This window comes from Coenobita brevimanus, chromosome 102 (genome assembly GCF_032717465.1).
Source record: "Coenobita brevimanus isolate Jiangsu-jjx chromosome 102, ASM3271746v2, whole genome shotgun sequence".
In the NCBI taxonomy this organism is placed as follows: Eukaryota; Metazoa; Arthropoda; class Malacostraca; order Decapoda; family Coenobitidae; genus Coenobita; species Coenobita brevimanus.
Window position 1 is genome coordinate 35,454,986 of NC_137055.1, and position 14,924 is coordinate 35,469,909.

The window sequence follows — 14,924 nt, forward strand, 5'->3', positions numbered from 1 at the left end:
GGTGTAGCCTGTTGGGATATGAGTGTGACTGCAGACACAGTAAACCCACCACCTCCTTTTGTTGTATATGTACGATGTATACCTTTACAACAATAAGTACTTCAATCAGTCAATCAATTAATAAGCTTTCACAAATGCTTTGGACACTTACAGTGAAATCCAGCCTGTAAATTATGTCCACTGAAGTAGGCAATGAATACAACGACAATTTTTTTCTTATACAGCTTTGATCTAATTGTGGAAACAACCTAGACGTTGTCAGTTTATATATTGAATGACCCCATTTCGGTAATGGAAAAATAGCTGTGACCTCGGAAAATATGTGGTAAGAATGATGTCAGCTGAGTGGAATAAATAAGCGTATAACAAGGACCAGATCCCATAAATAAACCAAATAAGACTTCCGATTCTTTGTTATATCCGGGAATCCACATGCGACTGAAAGTGTTGCCAAGGTCATTATACTGCGCCACATAATCATCTTGCTAGTTAAGGGGATACTTGACAATACTTTTGTGAAAAAAGTGACACAATTACATGTATATGAATGTGAGGGCTAAGGTGAGCCATAGGAAGTGTGTGTAAGGAGAAATCAATGGTATAATAAAAATGACTATATGGCAACAGTTGTCAGCCACAGTCGCAGCGTCTATAACTGAATATTTCACCTCCAGTCGTCAACAAAGCTAAGAAGGAGGAAAATAAGAGACGTTCAGAGTTAGTGTGAGAATCTGTGTGTGTTGTGGTCGTAATGGAGGTGGACGAGGACTTGGAAGCAGGCCTCCTGAGGCAGTTTAACTGCATGTTGACGACTGACAAGGAAGTGTTGGTGAAGGAGCTCCAAGGCCTAGTTGGTGCGCATCTCAATGAACATTCTGCAAGATTTTACTTGGAAATGGCAGACTGGTAAGTTTATTTTGGTCTCAGGTGATGGGGATAAAAGGTACGCTGTTGCTGTGTAATCCTAAGTTGTCAGTTCACATCATAATAACCATAATGTGTTGTAAGAGCTGTGTCCAAGAGCAGGTTAGGGATACCTTTTCAATAAATTTGTGTTACAGGAATTATTTGTTGACACTGGTGTTGATGCAGTCTGTTTGTGCGTAGTATCAGTACATTTATAGCATGTGCCATGCTTAATGTTATGTGATATGATTTGATGTGAAAGTGATGTAGGTCAGACATTATTTGGGGTCTGCAGAGTTTTGGTAACATGCTGCAATGCTAGTGCCACCACCTTTGTGTTTTTAAAGGGGAAAATGGGGCCACGCAATGGTCACTCCATGGGATGTCACTGAATTACAGTATCTCAAGTTTATTTAACTTTTGTAGTTAGCTTCCTAATAGTTCATCACATCAAGCCCCACAACACTAGGACTGCTACTGTATACTGTATATCTTTTGGTGAAGGCAGTTAATAGTTTATTTACAGAAAAATATGTGAAGTCATAGTTTTGTAGCAGTTATGATGAGGCTAGGGTATATTACTGAACAGCTGAATCGGTCACAGTTATATAAGTATTATTTTACTCTTGTTCAACCAGGGAATCTTGTGATTTTTTTTCATTTATAAGGTAGTTAACAGGTGTAATTATCTGTATAGAAATATACTTTCAGCAGCATTACTGGATGGAGCTGATCATTTATGCTAATTTTAAATCATCAGTTTTTATTTTTCTCCTGTTTTATGATGTGATGTTTCCACTTTAACATATTCCTGATTAATTTCCACATCCTCCTATGTTGGCAAAGAATCATGGCTTTTGGTGACATGTGATTTGTACTAAGATTCATCCCCATATCTGCTTGCCATTTAACCTCTGAATTACACCCAGGTTAGGTTGAATTATTCCTTGGAGCAGTCAGGGTTTGGTTAGGTTTATTACAGTGGGGTGAGTCTGTCATTATGTATGATAAAGGATGCTAAGAAACAGGAAGATGCCTGTACTGTACTTCAGAAAGTGATAATGAAAAGAAACAGTCATTATTAAATTAGAGAAATGTAGGAAATAATCTGAAAGTCACATGAACATCGTGTGAAAGCTATCTGGTTATGCCTTTAAAGTGTAATTTTGTGAACGCACATTGTTGCAACTACTGTAAATAACAGTACAGTGCAATAATTGGATTGGAAAATGATTTTGAAATGTTGAACTGATTCTTGCAAGGATTTTCATGTTTATCCAAGTTCATAGAGCCTCAAAAGACTGTTCCCATTCTACTGGTGGCTGGTCTGTCAGTCACAGAATTACAGCACTGGCTTTAATTTTTGCTCCAGCTTATGAAAGAGGACTATTCTCACCCCACCTGGTCCCAAAATCAACAAATGGTAGAGCAATGTACCTTACCCACCATGCTCCCCCCCCCCTTCCTTCACCAATAGACACTCATCATTGTGGATGGGCATGATGTTTCAGGGAATTTTGGTTTGGATGATTCATGAATGCCATGCCATATGTGAAGGGTGCAAGAATGACTGTTGGTTGTATATTGCAAAGTATCACATAAAGTAATTTAGCAACCCAGTTTTTAACCCATTCAGTTTTTTTTTTTTTTTTTTTTTTTTTTTTTTTTTTTTCCCCACTGGAGTTTACAGATGCCTTAATAAACCCCACCAGTACAAGAGGCCTTTCATGCTTTGGAGAAAATAATATGTTAGTAATAACAGTAAACTAACAAGAACATCACCTGGATTCAGAGGTTGAGATCATAACCTTGATGGCTAGCAGTCTTGATACAGAATACTTTTTTTTTTTCCTTCCATTTTGCAGTATTTGAGAGAGAAAAGATAGTGAGAATAACCCAATAATCCAGCACTTTGACTGGGGGCAGAATGACCAGATTTCAAAACCTTTTTGAAAGCACCTATGATTAGCATGCCAGATACCGGCTGCCTCTGAGGCGTGAAGGTAGCAACAGGAAAAATGTATATCATGATGAATGCCAAGGAGGATGTGATATAACTAACTACATTTAATTTTAATAGGGTAAATGATGGAACAAAAAGGAAAAGTTACTGAGTAGTAAGGAAGAGTGTAAGAATCAAAATTTTTAAATAAAGTCATTAGGGAAGATTTGTTATACTGTAGGTGCTACCTGACAGGGTGCAGAATATTATGTAAGATAAGATAAGGGGAGGGACAGGTGGGGTTAGAAAAGATAGGGCTAGTCATTCATCACTTACCGGTAACCCCTGCAGTATGGTGACATGTATGGTTGATATATTCCTGCCTCCCTCAGATGATGTATTTAGCCTTCTGTACTGAATGGGTTAATGAAGGCAGTATTTAACTTCTCTGCACTGAAAAATCTCTCCGATCTTGAATGGATCACCTGGAAAAAGCAAATATAAATTAAGAAATAAATGTATTTTGTAAGAGTAAGCTAAGAAACAAATCACTGGATTGAAGAGGTTAAGGTCTAGGATGTGTATGGGCTCAGTGCTACTGAATTGAAGTGGCATTGTTAAAAATCCTTCCAGTTCATGTTTGGGGGGGGGGGGAGTAATTCTTGAGTGAATCATGAGCAGTTATAAATGAAGAATGTGTGTTATTTCATGGGCAGCCTAATTATGAAGCTTAAACAGGGACTAACCCCATATAGATCAGATATTCCCCATTGAGGATGTTAGCCGAGAAATAGCAAAGAATAAAAAACTCTGTGTTGCGGTCATGAATTTGGAGAATGCTTATGATGCAGTAGATTAGCTGGGGTTGTGAAGTTCTTAGAATGCTTACTGTTTGGTGTAGATACTCCTTTTGTTGTTGTGACCCCAGGCTCAGTTGGATAAGAACCTGGTGGATATCAGGATGAAGCTTCCCTCCTCTCTGCAACCCATGATCCTTCTTTCGAGGGATAGGAAGGGAGTTCAGGGACGTATACAGTATATAGCTGCCCAGCAGAGCTGTTCAGCTATATCAGTGCCGCCATGTTAAAGTGTTCCTCTCCAGCATCTGTTGGTGCAACAAAGCTTTTTATGAGGGTTGTGGTGCATGTGTAAATGTAAAGTTTAGTGACAACTTTATTACATATAAATACTGTAATGTACAGTATTATACAGTACAGTATGCTGTAAATGGAGGACTGGAATGTGTACTCAGGTTCATGTTTTTATGTTCTCATTTACTGTTAGTTCTTAGTTTAAAAAGAAAAATAAGCCTTTAAATTTCAGTGATATCAATGAAGCAGATATGCCAGTTTCACTAATTTACTGTTGCTGTTGTATGGAAAGAGTTGTGCTGTTTTAAAACAAATCCCTGACTCACAGTATGCATGTTGAATATATCCATAGATTGCAAAAGGATTAAGGTGCTACATCCATGTAAATATTAAGGAGTTTGAACAGTAGTGTGTAAAGTGGATTTGTTGTAACCTGATGAGGATCCCAGACCCATTTCAGTTTAATTGATGGCCAGATCTTCACTAGAGAGACTGGTGAATGTATTTGGCTAATATGTAAGGTGACCCATTCATATGCTGTGACTGAGGCTTATCAGATGTCATGCATTCCCAGCTTAGTTAGCCCAGTTCAGTCAGGTGAAAACAGAGTGACTTGTTAATTGCTTATTATTTCTTCCAGGAACTTACAAGCAGCCATAGGCTCATACTTTGACTTGCAGTCCCACAACAACCTGCCTCAGATGACATTTGTTAAGGACATCACCATTGGGGAGGGGGAGAGTGTACCGCCAAGCACAAGGTATGGCAACACATCATGTACAGTACTTTGATATGAAAGGCACACAGTTTTGTACCACAGCATGTACCTTTGCATGACACTCGTGTTGTTACTTGACTGACACAGCACACCTAGGCTCATGAAAGTCACCACACAAATGTTACCAAACCCTTTGCAACAGTATCCTACCTCCAGACATTCCAACATTAGCAATGAAGAAGCACTTACATACAGGCAACCCCCAGTATCCAAACATTTAGTAGCTGAATTTTCACTTATCTGAAATGCCATGTTTTGCACCAAAATACTTTTATTCAAGTCCATTCCTGTTTGTAAGAATTCCCAATAAAAAAAAAGAAAAATGGCCCTGTGAAAGTTTTTTAACTGTACAACCTGTTAGACTAGAGTTATTTTTAGAGATCTGGTAATGTGGAGGAATTCTCTTAGGTGAACCTGTCTTACTCATGCTGCATGGAAAACAGATGTAAAACTGAGAATGGTGAGATTGGTGAATACAATAATACTGTATTGATATCTGTTGCCCCTGCCAGATTCATCAAAACATGGCGACTACAGAACACAGGAGAGGAGGGTTGGCCATTGGGGTGTAGCCTGGTGTACACTGGAGGTGAGCAGATGGGAGCCCCACCACAGGTTTCCGTTGAGCCACTCGCAGCCGGACAAGTGGCGGATGTGTCGGTGGAAATGGTGTCCCCAGCTGATACTGGGTTTTACTCATCAAAATGGCGAATGACCACACCACAGGGAAACTTTTTTGGAGGTAAGTATGTGTCTTCATGTTACACTAGGAGACAGTTCCTCTTGCATTGTCTAGACTAATATTACTGTTTTATAGGTATAAAGGCTGGTCCCGTACATGGGTGTTGTTTTAAATTTCTGTTTGTGACACTGCCATATGATTTTATTCAGCTTAAGAAAGACCTGCCATACTGAAGAAGACAAAGCTAAAGGATTTACTTGTACACAGACACGATATGGGTGATCGTGCAAGTGGATTCTGGGGGCACACTGGCTCTCATGCAGCAGATGGTCAACTTAAAGGAGCTGGGTAGTCCTTCCTCCCTCCCCACCCACACCACCACAACTGCACCCACCTTCACCAACCCCTTTGCCACTCCCCAGTTCACACATCACCCTGACCATCACCAAATACAACAGCAGCACCAGCAGCAACACATAAATGGGAACCTGCCCCAGTCCCCCATCACTGGGACTGATGTCAGCTCCCCACTGTCACCCAGTCAACCTGTGGATAGGGATGGTGATGTAGGTATGAGTTAGTGCTGTTGTAGTTGTACTTTCTTTACTGTTGTTTGGGCCCTTTTTCAGGTTGCTCATAGTAGCTTTGAATCAGGTCCTCATGCAGCTCAAACCCGCTTTGCTATATGTGTGTTTGCATCTGTTGACGGTGAATATTACAGTGTTCATTGCATTTGAGGTCAGTAGTGATTCACAGTGCATTTTGAAAGAAATTTCTCAGTACAAACATAATCGGTGTTGTCTCTTAATCCCTCAGTTCAGTGATGGGAATGATGATGGAATTACCTGAGTGGTTGAGATAACTGTGGACCTGATAAAAAGCTCACATATATGCCTATTATCTTAAGCAAAAAAGAATAATGCTGTGATTTCACCCACTCATGCCTGAATGTTGTGTGATAGAGGCAAACTGAGTGACTGAAATACAACCCAACATTGTGCTGTGTTGTGGTGGTGTTTTATGACTGGGAGACTCACTCATCACAGGAGAGAAATATTTGCCGGTAGAACTGAGCCAGGGTGGTGTATTGTGTGTGGCTTTGGGGATTTTGTTGCATCTCTTCCTTACTGATTTATTCTTTATTACAACTAAATGCACTCTTGAATGCTGTTGATGCAAAGTATGTTGATATAAATACTGATATGACATAACAGAAATTATAACAACAATAATAGTGAGAATAATGATGATGATGATAATAATAATAATACAGTAATAATAATTTATAATAATTTTGATAATTATAATCTTGTCTTGGTTTCTTTTAAGTCCTGTAGATGCAAAGTATGTTGATAGAAATATGGTAGCGTAAATAATAAAATAACAACAATAATAATAATGGTAATTTATGGTGAAGATGATGATGATGATAATCTGGTCCTGTTTCTTAAAAGTGCTGACTCTTCCAAAAGAATTCACTAGTGCTGGAAACACATTTGCACCTTTTCAGTGACAGTACAAGAACTGTGACGCCATTCATATACAAACTTCATCTACAGAGGTACGTCGATAAAAGTATGATATAGTCTAAGTAGCATAAAGGATGATGTTAATATCTAATAGCTTTTGCAAAATAGAGCCCATATCCCTGTTGGTTAAGGAAGCTCCCAAATACCCTCTTCCTAAGTGATTTATTATGCTTTTTACACATTACTGTCCCATTCTGTGTTACATAGCTAAATCCATTCAGCATCACCATACTCTGCATAGGTAAGGTACAAAAGTATAGTAACCAACCATATCAAAAAATAAATCCCTAAGGAGGAAGTGTTAGGGAGCTTCCATAACCAACAAGAATACTGGCCCATTTTTAGCACAAAAGAGAATGTTAAGATGTAAATGCAGACTAAACCACCAAGGAAGAGGTGTTAGGAAGCCTCCCCTGCCACCTATGATGCAGCCCAATATGTTGTTCAGGGGACTCCGGGGCTGTAACTCACATTTCTTATTGTTTGCCTGTACGCAGATACATTTTTATATGATATGTCTTCAAAGCAGGAAAGAAGCTCTATTAACGTTTTTTTAATGAATTCCCGTAGTAGATGTTTTTTAACCCTTGTACTGGTGACTGTCTGAGTGTCCGTCCATGGCATTGGAGGTGTCTTGGAATGAAAGTATTGGGGGGAGAAATATTTAAACACACAGGGAAGATATTATATGATAAATGTATGGCAAATCTTTGGCTCGTATTCTGAGTGGCTTTGAAGATTTTGTAGCAGCCCTTTTGTTAAAATATGTATTCTATATATTACACCTCATAACTCAACCTAACCCAACCCAACCCAACCCACCCAACAACACAACCCAACACAGTCCAACTTAGTGTCCTCTTTTATGTTATTAATGCAGACATTAAATATTTAACCCCTTCAGTCTGATGGTGTATCTCTGATTTTATTCATCCTACCTCCAAAAGATTTTATTCAGCTTCAGACAGACAATGCAAACTAGAGGAGTTAGATACATCCATCTTTAACTCCCTTAACATGAAAAGTTGGTCATAAGTTGAATAAAATCATGTAGAGATGGCAAGAATTAACCAGTGAAATATGCCATGGAATTGAAGGGGATAAGGATGATAAATAAATAGCACAGAAGAGATTGTTAAGGTGTAATACGTAAAATAAACCACTAAGGAAGAGGTGCAATGAAGGCTTCTTTGCCACTTAGAATGTGACCCCTTGTGCACTCTTTTATCGACTTCATTATATACCACTTTAACAGCTGACCATTCTTAGATGTCTTTCCTTACATAGAGGTCTCTGTTAACTTTCAATTTCTCCTACAGTATTGCTCGTACCCTACTTGAAAGATAGCATTGTTCTTTTTCTACACAAAATTCTGTCCCTGTGACCATTTTATATTGTTACTAAGTTGTGTTTTTTCACCTGGTGCTCACAGTTCTTTCATTCAAGCTTATGCAAGTAGACATTCAGCATTACCCATTTCACGCTGAAAAGTTTATCTTGCTCTTTATGCCACATTTTCAAATTATTATTCAGAATAGCCTTTTCTTAATCCAAATTCTGCCTCTTTGTAAATTTTCATAAGTATTGAAAAATTGTCCTAGCTTTATCTGTAGTTTTGTCAGATTATTATTTGACATTACCTTTCCCCCAGTGAAAATTTTGACTTTTCATAAATTTTTAGTGGCATTTAAAATTTTATCTTGCTGTATCTGCAAGTTTTTCAGAGTATTTTTCAACATTACCCTTCCCCTTATCAAAATTCTGCCTGTTTGTACATGTTTAGTGGGTTTTACTAGTGTTCATGAGGTACTGTATATGCTTCCATTATTGCTGCCATTTTGAACTTGGCAATTAGATAGGGATGGATGAATGGATGAGGGTTAGGATGGGATTGTAATGATCATTGTAACACCTTGAACCTGAGGATGCACTGTATATACAAGGTTTGATAAAAGAAGTTCTAAGACCCTTTTATTACAGGTGGCAAAATGGAGGCAGTGAGCTCTGCTTAGTTGCGATACATGTTAACCTACCCCAGGAACAAGCCATTTCTCTATACCTTATACCAGTGTAGAGAAAAATGTGTTCAAAGACAGACATGTATTTGACAGTCTTGTAATACTAATGGTGGTGATGTTGACTTCCATAAGGACAAAATGATTTCATACCAGGGTCATAGACTTACATCTATAACCTGTCACCAGTAATAATGAAGTTGATGAAAGTAGGATTGATTTCTCCCTTTAAGATCATCACACACTTTTCAGTGGAGAAACGTTTGATCATTGGACAGCAGTCAAACAAATTTTGCAGACACTGGATGCATGCAGTAGTTTTTACTCAGAATCACCTGCCGTGATCCAAGGAAATTTCCAGGCAATTACCATTTCCTTAAATGGTTAGTTATTGATTACTGTACTTTGAATTTTTTCTTGCACAGTGAGGACCATTTCATTAATAGACAGTGTTGACAGTTGCCCTGAATGTGAGTCATCTTTAATTCTGTACTGTCCTGAAAATATTATATCCACCTGTAAATGACAGCCTAATTCAGGTACCCATCACCAGTGGCAATGCTGAAGATTTGGGGAATTTCTGTCCTGCTGTTTTCATTTTTTCACACAAAACTTGATACTCATACATTTTCCTCTGTTCTGTCCATTTTATAATGCGAGGGGCAAGAGATGTGTCTGTGGTTGAACATATGTTTCTCAGCACTCGTATAAGGAATAGAAAAATGGCTTTTCTCTGGGGAAGAATAATCTTACTTTGTACACTCCTCAGAGCACCTCACTGCCTCTATTGTGCCACCTATAGTAGAGGAAGTCTTAGAACTTTTCTATTGGACCTCTTATTTCATGCTTGCTACTACCAACAGTTTTATTCAGCTTTGGACACATTTCCCTAACTTGAGAGGTTAAGTACAGCCTTCATTAATCCCTTCAGAATGAGAGATCTTTCCTAATCTAAAGTCAGATAGTCTTGTAGCAGCAAGAAATACCTGATAATTTAAATAACATAAAATTCTCATTAGGAAAAGAGGATGAGATTATGATAATGAAGGAGAAGATGTAGATGTACTCGGGTTGAAGGAGTTAACATTTTAATACTACATATGCTCTTTGGAATTCTTGCTCTTTCTTTCAAGTAGGGTCCTTCGGTTGACTTTAAATTTGTTTTCAAAGAAATTCTGTTTTTATCTGGTATTTTCACGTATGGAAGGGAGCTTGAAGAAACTGTAACTTCTGTGACAATTATCTAATTTATCTTCATGTACAGTAAGTCCCTCTTATATGTCGCCATTTTGATGCTAAGGATAAACTTCAAACTGGAGGGGGATTATGTAGCTCTCATTAACCTCTTCAGTATGAGAGGCCTTTCCTTAGATGAATAAAATTGTCTGCAGGTACACACAGAAAAAAATATATATTACAGGGGAGTCCAGTGATCTGAACAGTCCATCTGTGTCATTAGGTTTTGTTGTTGTTGCTCTATCCCAGTCTGTTTGGCCGAGCTGTTCCACTGACAACAAGCAAGCAGCTGCCTTCTTGAGGCAGATGGCACCTCACCAGGGTTGGAACAGGGTCCTGCTACATTGCAGGGTGCAGGGAAAGGGAGGAAGCAAACCTCAAAGAGATGTGCTGTGTATAAATGTGTCAACGTATTAGTCTCAGCCAGGACTTTGACTACTCTGTAAATGTTAATGAATTCTCCACCTGGGAGAATAAGTGTGAATGTGTGTGAGATGTCAAATAGAAGTACTACAGGAATATGTATTGGATAATTAATGGACAAGGCAGAGGTATATAGTACTGTATTTTGTTTAATCCTGGACTGAATATGAATAACTTTTCATTTGATGAGTTTGTTTGTTGTAGTGATACGTTTTAAAATTGTGTGTACCTAGTGAGATAATTGTAGATAGCCAAGATAAAGCTTGAGAACTACAGTACATCATTAAAGAGTTAACAGGAAGAAAGGCCATAAGAAAAAGGCGACATAGATGGATATTGCTGTACTTTCTCAGACTAGTACTTTTTGCTCTGTTGTGAAATGTACTTTTTATTTTGTCTTGGGACTTCTGCTGACTTTTTCTGTAGTGCATGCTGTATGACCAGTGCAATATAAACAAGCCTGAATTTTTTATATCCAATTTGTTTATAATATTTTCTGTAATGTTAGCAAGACTGAAATTTGTATCCAGATTGTTTATATAATTTTATAGTGTTTCTTGATTTATGTTTTGAATTGTACAAGACACGCTTTTATTACTAAACAAAAGCTGATATGTAGAAGGGTGAGGAGGTTTGGGAAAATGAAAAAGTAGGTAAATACATGAGTTTTGAATAGTTAATCCCTTTAACTTTAATCCCCAGGCTAAATAAAATTGTTTGACAGTAGCAGTAATGGGGTATTTGATGTCATTGTACTGAAGGGATTAATAGTAGTCGTGGTAAACCCAGGCTTATCTGAACATGAATCCAGTTGACCTCAAGCCAAAGTTGCCCATTTTCTGTAGTCCACCATCCTCCATTTAGGGGATGGGGAGGGTGTTTGTATAACGAGGCAGCTCCACCACCTGGTCATGCTGATGCCAGCACATGGAGGTGTCCTTCACTAACACCCATGAAGGGTTTGATGGAGACTTCCTAATCCGTTCACTATGAGAGATTTTCCTCAAAGCTGAATGAAATTTCTGGTGGTAGTAAGAATGAAATGTTGTTTTTGCTGTTGTGGCCACAGACTCATCTGAACATGAACCTGGTGGACTGTACAGTGCAGTCTAGGATTTTGCTTTGGGAGATAGGGAAGACTCTGAGGAATGTTTTTAAAACAGCATAGCAGAGCCAGCTGGTTATATTGGTGCCACTACCTGAAAGTCCCTCGCATCACCAAGAACAAAGCATTAAAAGCATTGTACTACAGGGGTTATTGGACAGTGTTTCTAATCCCATCACTACAAGGTCTTCACAAAGCCAAGTCAGTTTGCCACACAGTTGCAGGAAAGAAATTAAAAACCTGATTGTAAATAAGGGGTATTGTAGAATATTCTTAACTCCTTCACAACAGCATCTTCTCTAGGCTGAATAAATTTGTTAGACAGTAGCAGTATTATAGATGACTATCATACTGAAAGGGTAAAAAACTTAGAACCGAAAATTGTGGATTGAAGGTGAGATAAAACATCACATGGGAATTAAGTGTGTTGGTCGGTGAGTCTTAAATGCTAGAGTAATTGTGGCTTGTGTTATAGGTGGCTTTGGAAATGTCATAGCACATCCTTTTTATGATTATTTTGCACATTACACCTTGGTATTCTCTCATATGGTATTAATGAAACCTACATTAATATTAAAAGGCTATGGAGTAAATATCATACAAGAATATTAAGGTTAAGGTATCTATCTGTCTATCGCCAGACACCATAATCCCGTAAAGGGTAGCCATTTGCCACTGAGTTAGTTGTTTTACTGGGAGGGGCACCAACCCTCCACTAACCCACTTGTTGACACGTAGCGAGTACGTATGGTTTGGTTATATGGTTACCACCCAGCGTTGTAAATGGTTTCTTGGCTTACAGGAAACCATTTGGCTTGTCACTCAATGTAAAGCCACCTGTAAAGGAAAGAAAAGCAATAAGAAGTGACAGGAAAGATAGGAGAAACAGGTTGAGCGGAGGGCAGGCACAGAAAAAGAATGATAAAAGCTAAGGAAGTAGGCAGCATTACATCAAGTGAGTGGATGATGGTCGCCACCACCTACCACAATGGTTAAGGTATAATATGAAAAATAAAGCATTGAAGATTTTGCAACATATTCTTTCTAGTGGTTTATTCTTGAAATTACACCAATATTCTCTAGTATGTTTGTGATGTAAATTACATCAGTTTTAAAGGATATCATTGGGTTTATTGCACATACAATGCCACTCATAGATGAGTGAGACTGGTCATTCTCATCTTAAACGTCAGGACCAACCTGCCTAGCCCCGGGCTCCTGTGCTCCTCATGGGACAACACTGGATGACAGGATGAAAGAAAAATGAATAAATTGCATGAGGGAATATTAAGGAGTAATATGTGAAGTAATTCGCCAAGGAAGAGGTGGTAAGAAGTCTCCCATGCCACTTAGAATAGAGGCCTACAGTACGTCTTTACCTTTGGCCACCTAACTCAGAACAGAGGGACTGACTTGGTATGTGACTCTGAATGGCTTGGAGCTTTATGGCCTTGCTTTCAGCAGACGCTATGTGTAGTGAGTTTAATTTGTTTTAGAGAAGCGTTTAGAGTTCTTGAAAAGGATTGTCAGTAGTAATAACTTGGCACATCAGTTAAGAATATGTAATGCCAATTCTGAGACCTGTATTTGCTGTCATATAGCACACCATTTTTTTCCCTCATATCAAAGATGCCTGGTATTCTTGTGGGTTTAGGCGATGTGTCAGGAGGTGGCTCAAAAGGGCTTCATTCTGAGGGGTGGTTGGGGTTTATTGATCATGTAATTTCAGTATGAGGCTATCAAGTGGTCACTTGCTTTGAATATCCACTGAAAGTCTAGCCCTGGGTGCCTATGCTTCTGATGCAACAGTAGATACTGGATTGGATGATAAATGATAATGAATGAATTATCAAAAGAGGGTTTACCAGTCCAGTATAAGATAAAAACAAGTGACATACAGAAGCTTTGAGGAGAAGGATAAACCTGGATATTTATGCTTTAAAATGCTTCAATGGAGACAGGCTGGCAACATCCCAATACACCCTCTACCTTAACTTGAGTCTCCCTGCCCCGACAGTAGAATGGATATACTTAAGATTATGGTAGTCATATTCTAAATGGCATTGGATATTTCAAGAATTTTTTAATTATTATTATTATTTAATGTCACTTTCTAACCAGTTTATTTCACTTTTACACCTCATTCATGTACAGTATGTTGTTAATGCAGATTATGTTGGTAATAAACAATATATATAAAATACAAGAGAAGGCTAAGGTGTAGTGGGCAAAGTAAATGCTAGGGAGGAGGTGCTACAAAGCCTCATATGGCACCTAAACTGTGACTGTAAAAACCAGTGATGCACTTAGCACTAAAGAAAACTGCAGGCAGGAAATGTTTTAGGACCCAATTAATATCCATACAGAGCTCCACAGCTGTCATATTTAGCAAAGATGAGTGCCACAGGTGGCTGAGACACACACCACACAAGATTTATGATATTGTGTGCCCTTCTTGTGGAGTTGTGATAGATTGGCAGGCATTATGGAGGGTAGTTGATAGTGCTACCACATTCTTATTTTCTCTCACTTTATTTCTGACTTATACTTCACCCCATCCGTAGGTGGATAAAAAAATTATGATGACGATGATGGCTTGGAGTGCTGGTTTGTAGAGCAGATGATGATGGTACAAGTGGCAGGGAAAAGTTTGATGCTTTGAATTTTCTTAAAGCAACTTCCACAAATTGAGTAGTAAGCCATGGTTGCTCTAAATTCAGTCAACCTTAGTTGTGAGGCAGAAATGAGTCTCCCTTGGCTACTGAAGAAATCAACCCTCCCACCCGACTCTTCTTTCAACCAAGCTGAAATGAATCAGGGTTCTTCTTGAGGTTAAGATATACAAGCTATAAACCCATTCCTTCCCTTTCCCACATCTTTCTTGTGTGGGCCAGTCTCTTGGGTTCATATTCCTGTCAGCTCTCGAGGCTTTTTTTGCACTTCATTCTTAGCAATTTAATTTGCATAATACACCAAGCCATTCTCTAATATGTAATGTGTGTTTATAATATCATCAGTTGTAGAAAAATCATAGATGAGACCTGTAATGTGCCAGATACAGAAAGAACAGGAGTTGACAAGAATATGGCAGTTAATCTTGCTATCATGTCACCTCAGAGAGTGAGTAAAATCAATCTGAATATTTTCTTGAATGACATTATAGAGTTGTTTATATTTATGGAAAATTACTGTTTATTCTCAAGATTATTTTTGTCTT

General features: G+C 38.4%; 1 protein-coding gene across 1 annotated transcript; it reads left to right on the top strand.

The window, feature by feature from the left end:
* Positions 1-655: 655 nt before the first annotated feature.
* Positions 656-6,606, top strand: LOC145415310 (protein ILRUN). The gene is made up of 4 exons (XM_080284582.1): positions 656-906; positions 4,580-4,699; positions 5,230-5,459; positions 5,667-6,606. The coding sequence occupies exons 1-4, from the start codon at positions 752-754 to the stop codon at positions 5,978-5,980; spliced, it is 819 nt and encodes a 272-aa protein (XP_080140708.1). The 5' UTR covers positions 656-751; the 3' UTR covers positions 5,981-6,606.
* The last annotated feature ends 8,318 nt before the right edge of the window (positions 6,607-14,924 follow it).

Bases quoted from the DNA above. Each gene is read 5' to 3' on its own strand.
- LOC145415310 (XM_080284582.1), top strand. From the start codon at position 752: ATGGAGGTGGACGAGGACTTGGAAGCAGGCCTCCTGAGGCAGTTTAAC. The intron at 907-4,579 runs GTAAGTTTATTT...TATTTCTTCCAG, and splicing joins TACTTGGAAATGGCAGACTG to GAACTTACAAGCAGCCATAG. The intron at 5,460-5,666 runs GTAAGTATGTGT...ACTTGTACACAG, and splicing joins ACAGGGAAACTTTTTTGGAG to ACACGATATGGGTGATCGTG.